The 11,527-nt window shown below is 41.2% G+C and overlaps 1 protein-coding gene across 2 annotated transcripts; it reads left to right on the top strand.

The window, feature by feature from the left end:
• Positions 1 to 4,671: 4,671 nt before the first annotated feature.
• Positions 4,672 to 8,137, top strand: LOC106585642 (bone morphogenetic protein 6). 2 transcript variants are annotated; one of them, XM_045707008.1, is made up of 5 exons: positions 4,672 to 4,986; positions 5,728 to 5,894; positions 6,678 to 6,755; positions 6,841 to 6,974; positions 7,601 to 8,137. In XM_045707008.1, the coding sequence occupies exons 1-5, from the start codon at positions 4,832 to 4,834 to the stop codon at positions 7,739 to 7,741; spliced, it is 675 nt and encodes a 224-aa protein (XP_045562964.1). In that variant the 5' UTR covers positions 4,672 to 4,831; the 3' UTR covers positions 7,742 to 8,137. The 2 variants fall into 2 exon arrangements, with proteins under 2 accessions (XP_045562964.1, XP_014027533.1); XM_014172058.2 differs by having other exon boundaries at positions 6,675 to 6,755.
• Positions 8,138 to 11,527: the final 3,390 nt, after the last annotated feature.

The following is an 11,527-nucleotide window of genomic DNA, read 5'->3' as shown; positions in this document are numbered from 1 at the left end:
TTGTTTAACACTTTTTTGGTTACTACATGATTCCGTATGTGTTATTCATAGTTTTGATATCTTCACTATTATTCTACAATGTAGAAAATAGTATGTCACGCCCTGACCTTAGAGAGACGTTTTATTTCCTCTATTTTGGTTAGGTCAGGGTGTGATGTGGGGTGGGCATTCTATGTGGTGTATTTCTTTGTTTTGGCCGAGTATGGTTCCTAATCAGAGGCAGCTGTCTATCGTCTCTGATTGGGAATCATACTTAGGCAGCCTTTTCCCCACCTGTGTTTGTGGGTAATTATTATTTCTGTGTGTGTTTTGTGTGCGCCTCAGTTGCGTCACGTTCGCGTCACGTTTCTGTTTACCTGTTTATTGTGTTGTTTGGTTTCACTTCAATAAAAGGATGTGGAATTACAAGCACGCTGCGCCTTGGTTGATTTACGACAGGGAGTTTGAAGATAGCGAACGTGACATAGTAAAAATAAATACAAACCCTTGAATGAGTAGGTGTGTCCAAACTTTTGACTGGTACTGTATGTAAATGTGTATTTCATTCATTTTTTTTTTTTATATACATTTTATTTAAAAAACTGTTTTTGTTTTGTCATTATGCGGTATTGTATGTAGATTGAAGAGGAAAAAAACGATTTAATCCATTTCAGAATAAGGCTGTAACGTAACAAAATTTGGAAAAAGTCAAAGGGTCTGAATACTTTCCAAATGCACTGTACGTTGTAAACTTTCATTCATAGCCTAGCTTGTAATAACCTCATGATGTGTATAGTGAAAATTCTAGTATCATGTAGTGGCCTAAACTTATCGATATTACATTGAACTGGGTGAAGGGAATATGAATGACAGTCATCCAATATGCTGTAATAGAAATAAGGCCATCCTCAAAAAACATTAACGTCCTCCCTCACCTTAAACGATTCCGACCGCCACTGATTCACAGACAGTGCTGACGTCATCTCGCGTGGACTTAGAGTTTGTTGTCATCTTATTGCAAGTCTTTTTCAGGACATTCACCTCTCCCTGGTAGAACTGAAAACTGTTGTTCAGGTATTGGACCTCTCTAGTCAGATCACCCATTATTTTGTTAGTTGAGACCACCAGTATTTGGAGAAAGCTCTTGAAGCAATTTTTCTGTTGCTGTAACGATTGTTTGTAGATATATTTTTGTTGATTTAAAAGATCACGCACCTGTGATAGTGAAACACTGTCCTCTCCATTACTCCAACCTTATTTAACTTTGGGCAGCATGATGGTTTGAGCAAGGTTGAGCCAAGGTGTGGACATGGAACTAGGGTTAGGGTTATAGTTATTGTTAGGGTTGAGCCAGGATGTGGACATGGAGCATGGGTTAGTGTTAGGGTTATAGTTATTGTTAGGGTTGAGCCAGGATGTGGACATGGAGCTAGGGTTAGGGTTATGGCTATTGTTATTGTTAGGGTTGAGCCAGGATGTGGGCATGGAGCTAGGGTTAGTGTTAGGGTTATAGTTATTGTTAGGGTTGAGCCAGGATGTGGACATGGAGCTAGGGTTAGGGTTATAGTTATTGTTAGGGTTGAGCCAGGATGTGGACATGGAGCTAGGGTTAGTGTTAGGGTTATAGTTATTGTTAGGGTTGAGCCAGGATGTGGACATGGAACTAGGGTTAGGGTTATGGCTATTGTTATTGTTAGGGTTGAGCCAGGATGTGGGCATGGAGCTAGGGTTAGTGTTAGGGTTATAGTTATTGTTAGGGTTGAGCCAGGATGTGGACATGGAACTAGGGTTAGGGTTATGGCTATTGTTATTGTTAGGGTTGAGCCAGGATGTGGGCATGGAGCTAGGGTTAGTGTTAGGGTTATAGTTATTGTTAGGGTTGAGCCAGGATGTGGACATGGAACTAGGGTTAGGGTTATAGTTATTGTTAGGGTTGAGCCAGGATGTGGACATGGAACTAGGGTTAGGGTTATAGTTATTGTTAGGGTTGAGCCAGGATGTGGACATGGAACTAGGGTTAGGGTTATAGTTATTGTTAGGGTTGAGCCAGGATGTGGACATGGAACTAGGGTTAGGGTTATAGTTATTGTTAGGGTTGAGCCAGGATGTGGACATGGAACTAGGGTTAGTGTTAGGGTTATAGTTATTGTTAGGGTTGAGCCAGGATGTGGACATGGAACTAGGGTTAGGGTTATAGTTATTGTTAGGGTTGAGCCAGGATGTGGGCATGGAGCTAGGGTTAGTGTTAGGGTTATAGTTATTGTTAGGGTTGAGCCAGGATGTGGACATGGAACTAGGGTTAGGGTTATGGTTATTGTTATTGTTAGGGTTGAGCCAGGATGTGGGCATGGAGCTAGGGTTAGTGTTAGGGTTATAGTTATTGTTAGGGTTGAGCCAGGATGTGGACATGGAACTAGGGTTAGTGTTAGGGTTATAGTTATTGTTAGGGTTGAGCCAGGATGTGGACATGGAACTAGGGTTAGGGTTATAGTTATTGTTAGGGTTGAGCCAGGATGTGGACATGGAGCATGGGTTAGTGTTAGGGTTATAGTTATTGTTAGGGTTGAGCCAGGATGTGGACATGGAGCTAGGGTTAGTGTTAGGGTTATAGTTATTGTTAGGGTTGAGCCAGGATGTGGGCATGGAGCTAGGGTTAGTGTTAGGGTTATAGTTATTGTTAGGGTTGAGCCAGGATGTGGACATGGAACTAGGGTTAGGGTTATGGCTATTGTTATTGTTAGGGTTGAGCCAGGATGTGGGCATGGAGCTAGGGTTAGTGTTAGGGTTATAGTTATTGTTAGGGTTGAGCCAGGATGTGGACATGGAGCTAGGGTTAGGGTTATAGTTATTGTTATTGTTAGGGTTGAGCCAGGATGTGGGCATGGAGCTAGGGGTTAGGGTTATAGTTATTGTTAGGGTTGAGCCAGGATGTGGACATGGAACTAGGGTTAGGGTTATAGTTATTGTTAGGGTTGAGCCAGGATGTGGACATGGAACTAGGGTTAGGGTTATAGTTATTGTTAGGGTTGAGCCAGGATGTGGACATGGAGCTAGGGTTAGGGTTATAGTTATTGTTATTGTTAGGGTTGAGCCAGGATGTGGACATGGAACTAGGGTTAGGGTTATAGTTATTGTTAGGGTTGAGCCAGGATGTGGACATGGAACTAGGGTTAGGGTTATAGTTATTGTTAGGGTTGAGCCAGGATGTGGACATGGAACTAGGGTTAGGGTTATAGTTATTGTTAGGGTTGAGCCAGGATGTGGACATGGAGCTAGGGTTAGTGTTAGGGTTATAGTTATTGTTAGGGTTGAGCCAGGATGTGGACATGGAACTAGGGTTAGGGTTATAGTTATTGTTAGGGTTGAGCCAGGATGTGGACATGGAACTAGGGTTAGGGTTATAGTTATTGTTAGGGTTGAGCCAGGATGTGGACATGGAGCTAGGGTTAGTGTTAGGGTTATAGTTATTGTTAGGGTTGAGCCAGGATGTGGACATGGAACTAGGGTTAGGGTTATGGCTATTGTTATTGTTAGGGTTGAGCCAGGATGTGGGCATGGAGCTAGGGTTAGTGTTAGGGTTATAGTTATTGTTAGGGTTGAGCCAGGATGTGGACATGGAACTAGGGTTAGGGTTATAGTTATTGTTAGGGTTGAGCCAGGATGTGGACATGGAACTAGGGTTAGGGTTATAGTTATTGTTAGGGTTGAGCCAGGATGTGGACATGGAGCTAGGGTTAGTGTTAGGGTTATAGTTATTGTTAGGGTTGAGCCAGGATGTGGACATGGAACTAGGGTTAGGGTTATAGTTATTGTTAGGGTTGAGCCAGGATGTGGACATGGAACTAGGGTTAGGGTTATAGTTATTGTTAGGGTTGAGCCAGGATGTGGACATGGAACTAGGGTTAGGGTTATAGTTATTGTTAGGGTTGAGCCAGGATGTGGACATGGAACTAGGGTTAGGGTTATAGTTATTGTTAGGGTTGAGCCAGGATGTGGACATAAAGTTAGGGTTAGTGTTATGGCTATTGTTAGGGTTGAGCCAGGATGTATAAATGAAGTTGTGTGGAGAGACATGGCAGATGACAATGAGCATGGCTCAACTGTACAGTATCGTGTTAGAATTTATTCCATAACATACTTTTTTCCTGAGGTTTTGTTAACTTGAATGCACCTCATTTCCTACATCAAGAGTGTTATGAACAGTTCAATGTTTACTCCCAAAAAACACCTGCTGGCTTATCATCTTGGAGGAAACTGTTACATCGACTCGGTAGTACACCCCATGGCCAATAAAGACAAGTCAAAGAAAAACAAAGTGTCCTTTCTCTCTGTGTGTGTGTGTGTGTGTGTGTGTGTGTGTGTGTGTGTGTGTGTGTGTGTGTGTGTGTGTGTGTGTGTGTGTGTGTGTGTGTGTGTGTGTGTGTGTGTGTGTGTGTGTGTGTGTGTGTGTGTGTGTGTGTGTGTGTGTGTGTGTGTGTGTGTGTGTGTGTGTGTGTGTGTGTGTGTGTGTGTGTGTGTGTGTGTGTGTGTGTGTGTGTGTGCGCGCGCGTGCATGCGTGCATGTGTGTGTATCTCTCTCTATCTCTCCCTTTCTCCCCTCATGGCATCTCACACTAGAAGGACAGTGAAATCTCCCAAGGTCAATCTGGTGTGTGAATAGATAATACTCATGTTCCCATGTTTCTAACGACGAGCAAAAGGTCACTCCTCATCATCATCTACACAATTAAACATCATCAGACCATCGAGCATCACTTCACTCAAAAACTTCTCAAAGCAGTCAACAAACTCTTTTCCTCTCTGAACAGGACTACAAGAACCACACCAAAGATTTGATTGGATTCTGACTTGGATGTCAATCTGTCTGCAGAGAAAGATGATTATCTTGCGATATCTGATGGTTGTGCTCTCTAGCTGGCCCCTGGGAGAAACTTTTATTCTGAAATCCTCAGGGCAGAAACCCAAAGCAACTCCAACAGACTTTGCTCCAGTCATCACTCTGAACAGGTGAGACACACCTGGAGTAGATACTCTCAAGGAAGTCATAATCAAAGATATGATTGAAGAAAATGATGATAGACATTCTTTCTTAGCAGGTTGTTGGGCAAATGTTGCATTCCATTTTTGGGGGGGGTCATTTGTTATCGAGAGTATGATAATTACAATTATGCAGGCAATACATTATGGAACATCACTGTGCGTTATCAGTCAATGTGACCTTAAAATTCACAGTGAATGCATGTTTTTCATTGATGCAATGATCTACATCGTCGATGACATCAATCAGTTTTGGGAGTTATTAGGTTGAAGTATAACCTACTTTATAACCTATTCTGATTATGTTATAGTTAGACATAAGATCATTTAAAGAAATGTACTTTAAACCTGACATGCTAATGTAATCAGTAAAAGGGGGTGTTTTGATGAGAGAAAATAACAGTGTTATTACAACTTTACACACCAGACATTTGCCCATTCTAAAGACATATCAATGTCATCCTGCTCTCTGAACACACTGTGATGTAAATAAGCCTGGTGTATAACCATGTCTTTATTATGGTTTCAATGTCAAACTATGTCTTAGATAAATATATGCATATTGAATCAAAATTGTGGAAGGCATGAGGGAAGATTGTTGCCTTTTTTTCTTGGCTGAAGGAAATGCATTTTATTGAGATGTTGATTGTCAGGTAGGCTACTGTATGTAAACATCTGGGGAGTAATGGTCCCCTTATTGACTTGTTGCAGTTGCCAAGGGGAACCCCTGTCAGACATCAAACAGTTCCTTCTGAGGGGTCTGAACCTGCAGAGAGAGCCTCAGACGGAGAGGACTGGACTGGCCTCACTCAGGGAGCAGTGGATGGCTGCATTCACAACCCAACGCAGTGACTCTCAGACAGCACTGGACAGCAACGGTAAAGCTGTGTAATGTAACTCAGAAGAGCATCACTGATAGTGAACACTTTTATTACATTAGATAATAGTCTGAGATTCCCACCATTTGTTTGAGTCACTTATTACACAGATTTGTTGAAATCTGACATTATTGTTGTTCGTTCAATTAGTAATTTAATTACATTTGCAGTAGCTTGGTGGTAGTTGAACTAAATTTAAATCTTGGTAGTGTTTTCACTAGTTCATTACTTGTTTGCTATGTAGTGGTGTAGCTCAGTTTATTTTTTAAGGAACTCAGTCCGGCTTTCAACTTACTCTTGAAAGTTGTAATAGTAGAATGCACAAAGTGCAATTTATAAATTGGGTAGAGCATCATAAGTTTTCCTCTTTTCATGTCAGTCATTATATACCTTCGAGAGCTATTCATAACTTGTCAGAAATGTACAGATCAACTAGCCCATTTCAGCTAACGTTTTTTAGCTAGGTTTTTTTTTTGCCCATAGATTTTGTTGTAATGGTTGAGTCAGTGAAATATTCCATGAATACACATTAGACATGGCAAAATATATAGAATTGCAAGAAAATGAGCTTTAAAACTGCAACATTTTCTCTTCACTTTTCACGAAGTAGTTTGGATGTAGTGAACTACTTTTTCAAAGTAACTTTAGTTAAGTAAACTATATGTTTCTTAACGGTAGCATTAGTTTAGCTTAACTTCTTCCAGTGTGAAGTAATTGGTAGCTTGGTAAACTATATTTCAGAGTAACTTTCCCAACACTGACTGTTATTCTCTATTTCAGCAGGGAACTCCCAGCAAGAGTTCTCTGGAAATACAACAGGGCCACACTGCTGTCAACTGGTCTCTAAGATCTACATACAAGGTTTGACAAACACTGAAAAACCTTGCCAGTATGGTTTCCCATATGTGAAGTGACATGTGGTGTGTTGTCTATCGGCCTCTGCTAGACCTGGGCTGGGAGAACTGGATCATCTACCCAGAGAGGTTTACCTTCACCCAGTGTGCAGCCTGCACCACACAGCTGAACCCTGCAGGCCAACAGTGTGGAGCGCACCTTCCCTCACAGGACTCCCCTCCAGAGGTAATGCATGTGCCCCTTGCACCACAACTTAAAAGAACATTAAAGCTACCCTATAAAACACTGAAACTACACAAAGATAGATTACAGGCGTCACACTGCAAATGCATCACTAAGAAGTAATGAGAAGAGTTGGCATGTGATTTTCAAGTTTTTAGTCAAACACACATTTTGCAAACACAATGCACGTGTGCTGTTATTCCATCTGACTTCCATTGAAGCGTCCATTGGTGCTTTGTCTGTACAAGGGATCAAATAGAATGTCTTGTGGATCTCAGTACAAGGTCACAGGTTTAAAGGTTAGTTCCTTGGTGATCTGATTGGTTCTAAAACTAGTTAAACCAGGAAATGGTAGACAAACTGACAGAGCAGATATCTTAACAGCCAAATATAATTTAAGGGTAAAATTCAGACACTATGTGCCCTTACCTCTTTCTACCCCCTGAACAAATCTGCCACTGGACAGATCATACCTGATTACTTAATTGTATTTCTGAAGTCTTTCAGTTCAGATGATCAATCTCTCTAGGAAGCAACCTTGCTAAGAAACATAACTATATTAAAATACTGTCGCTTTTTAAACTGTTATCCGATGGCTACTTACAGTACAGTGACCTTTCCTTTTTTAGGTTTCCTGCTGCAAACCTGCATCCCAACACCTGGTGCCAGTGCTCTACCTGGATGAATTCAACACACTGATCATCTCCTCTGTGTATCTGACCCGGGACTGCAGCTGCAAACCAGCCATCAACCCCCATCGCCGTACTTAATAGACCTGTCCATTCTCCAACTGTTTTATACTATAGTATAGAGCTCTCTAAATAAGATCCATACTCTACATTTTATGTACTGTACATGGTCATGTTCCCATACTCACATGAACCCCATCGCCTTACTAACTAAACATAGAGTGGAAGTCGGAGGTTTACATACACTTAGGTTGGAGTCATTAAAACTCGTTTTTCAACCACTCCACAAATTTCTTGTTAATAATCAATAGTTTTGGCAAGTCGGTTAGGACATCTACTTTGTGCATGACACAAGTAATTTTTCCAACAATTGTTTACAGAGGTGTACCTGTGGATGTATTTCAAGGCCTCCCTTCAAACTCAGTGCCTCTTTGCTTGATATCATCGGAAAATAAAAAGGAAACAGCCAAGACCTTATTGTAGACCTCCACAAGTCTGGTTCATCCTTGGGAGCAATTTCCAAACGCCTGAAGGTTTTTGTTTTTTTTCACCTTTATTTAACCAGGTAGGCCAGTTGAGAACAAGTTCTCATTTACAACTGCGACCTGGCCAAGATAAAGCAAAGCAGTGTGACACAAACAACACAGAGTTACACATGGAATAAACAAACGTACAGTCAATAACACAAAAGAGAAATCTATGTACAGTGTGTGCAAATGAGGTAAGATTAGGGAGGTAAGGCAATAAATAGGCCGTAGTGGCGAAGTAATTACAATGTAGCAATTAAACACTGGAGTGATAGGTGTGCAGAAGATGAATGTGCAAGTAGAGATACTGGGGTGCAAAGGAGCAACAAAAAAAATAACAATATGGGGATGAGGTAGTTGGATGAGCTATTTACAGATGACATTGTACAGGTGCAGTGATCTGTAAGCTGCTCTGACAGCTGATGCTTAAAGTTAGTGAGGGAGATATGAGTCTCCAGCTTCAGTGATTTTTGCAATTCGTTCCAGTCATTGGCAGCAGAGAACTGGAAGGAAAGGCAGCCAAAGAGGAATTGGCTTTTGGGGTGACCAGTGAAATATACCTGCTGGAGTGCGTGCTACGGGTAGGTGCTGCTATGGTGACCAGTGAGCTGAGATAAGGCGGGGCTTTACCTAGCAAAGACTTATAGATGACCTGGAGCCATTGGGTTTGGCGACAAATATGAAGCGAGGGCCAGCCAACAAGAGCATACAGGTCGCAGTGGTGGGTAGTATATGGGGCTTTGGTGACAAAACAGATGGCACTGTGACAGACTGCATCCAATTTGCTGAGTAGAGTGTTGGAGGCTATTTTGTAAATGACATTGCTGAAGTCAAGGATTGGTAGGATAGTCAGTTTTACCAGGGTATGTTTGACAGCATGAGTGAAGGATGCTTTATTGCAAAATAGGTACCACGTTCATCTGTACATACAATAGTACGCAGGTATAAACACCATAGGACCACGCAGCCATCATACCGCTCAGGAAGGAGATGCATTCTGTCTCCTAGAGATGAATGTACTTTGGTGCGAAAAGTGAAAATCAATCCCAGAACAACAGCAAAGGACCTTGTGAAGATGCTGGAGGAAACAGATACAAAAGTATCTATATCCACAGTAAAACGAGTCCTATATCGACATAACCTGAAAGGCCGCTCAGCAAGGAAGAAGCCACTGCTCCAAAACCGCCAAAAAAAAAGCCAGACTACGCTTTGCAACTGCACATGGGGATAAAGATCGTACTTTTTGGAGAAACGTCCTCTGGTCTGATGAAACAAAAATAGAACTGTTTGGCCATAATGACCATCGTTATGTTTGGAGGGAAAAGGGGGAGGCTTGCAAGCCGAAGAACAACATCCCAACCGTGAAGCACGGGGGTGGAAGCATTATGTTGTGGGGGTGCTTTGCTGCAGGAGGGACTGGTGCACTTCACAAAATAGATGGCATCATGAGGAAGGACAATTATGTGGACATATTGAAGCAACATCTCAAGATATCAGTCAGGAAGTTAAAGCTTGGTCGCAAATGGACCTTCCAAATGGACAATGACGCCAAGCATACTTCCAAAGTTGTGGGAAAATGGCTTAAGGACAACAAAGTCAAGGTATTGGAGTGGCCATCACAAAGCCCTGACCTCAATCCCATAGAAAATTTGTGGGCAGAACTGAAAAAGCGTCTGCGAGCAAGGAGGCCTACAAACCTGACTCTGATAAACCAGCTCTGTCAGGAAGAACGGGCCAAAATTAACCCAACTTATTGTGGGAAGCTTGTGGAAGGCTACCCGAAACGTTTGACCCAAGTTAAAGAATTTAAAGGCAATGCTACCAAATACTAATTGAGTGTATGTAAACTTCTGACCCACTGGGAATGTGATGAAAGAAATACAAAATGAAATAAATCATTCTCTCTACTATTACTCTGACATTTCACATTCTTAAATTAAAGTGGTGATCCTAACTGACCTAAGACAGGGAATTTTTACTAGGATTAAATATTAGGAATTGTGAAAAACTGAGTTTAAATGTATTTGGCTAAGGTGTATGTAAACTTCATCTTCAACTGTATATCCATTCTAAATGTTCTATACTATGGTATACTATGGTGTAGAGTTCTGTAAATAAACCTATTTGTATGGTCATGCTCACATCCCTGATGTTGCAGATCAAAACATTGGATTTTGGGACACAACTGAGACACACCTGAGAGTCAGTGATTAGACATGTTTGTAGTTCCATTACCTCTGGTCTGACCTGTGTTGTATTTCTCAGGGCATGCTGCACTCATTGTTGTGGTGTAAACAGTACTTCTGGGAAACAAGGGAAAATGTTTAAATATAAGACACACCCATCTACCCACAGAAAGTTATATGAAACATACAAATCACAGTTAGTGTATGTATGGGTAAGATGTATGGATAAGATGTATGGGTAAGATGTATGGGTAAGATGGAAACCTACTTAAATACCAGTGTGACATGAAAAGCTTCAAAACGGGGACAATTCTACTCAGATCTTCAGTGACAATATACTACAGCCATTTTTTCAGACAGTTTCATAACAGAGGCCCATTAACTTTATTGCTGTGGTAAGGCAAACGGAAGTGAAAGCAATGTTTGTTGCACAATAACACGCACTCCTGCTGCTCACACACTGAGTGATTCACATTGGGGAATGCCACAGAGAGAAATGAGGACATAATAAACAAACGTCTTCTTCCTTACCTGTTACATACCTTCAAGTTTCAATGTCACATGCACAAGTACAGTGAAATGCCTTGCAAACTCAAAACCCAACAATGCAATAATCAATAACAATGTAATACTAGAAAAAATACACAACAAATAAGAAGAAATATGAAGAACACAATAAGTAAGTAAGTATACTATTACAGGGTCAGTTCCAATACCAATACCAGTTCCAATAAACAGTGTAGCAGCAGCTTGTATGTGAGTGGGTGTGCGTGTGTGTGGAGTCAGTATAAATGTATGTGAATATTATGTGTGTGTGAGCAGATGATGGAGTAAGTGTGTGAGTGAGTTTGTACGGCCCAGCGAGTGTGTAGGGCCCAGTGAGTGTGTAGGGCATAGTGAGTGTGTAGGGTCCAGTGAGTGTGTAGGGTCCAGTGAGTGTGCATAGAGACAGGACCTGGGAGACAAAATTACTGATATAAGATGTATAAACCATTTATGAAAAAATAGTTATATTTCTGGATTTTCTATGAGAATAACTTGTAGTCAAATATAGTCAATGATACAGTATAACATTGTCAAATGTAATACTATTGAAACAAATATTCACCAAACACATACAGGCATCTACTTGCCTTATACATTGTATTCATATT

Source organism: Salmo salar, chromosome ssa24 (assembly GCF_905237065.1).
Source record: "Salmo salar chromosome ssa24, Ssal_v3.1, whole genome shotgun sequence".
Lineage (NCBI taxonomy): Eukaryota > Metazoa > Chordata > Actinopteri > Salmoniformes > Salmonidae > Salmo > Salmo salar.
Note: the sequence above shows the minus strand (reverse complement) of the source record. Positions and strands in the feature narration are given on the sequence as shown.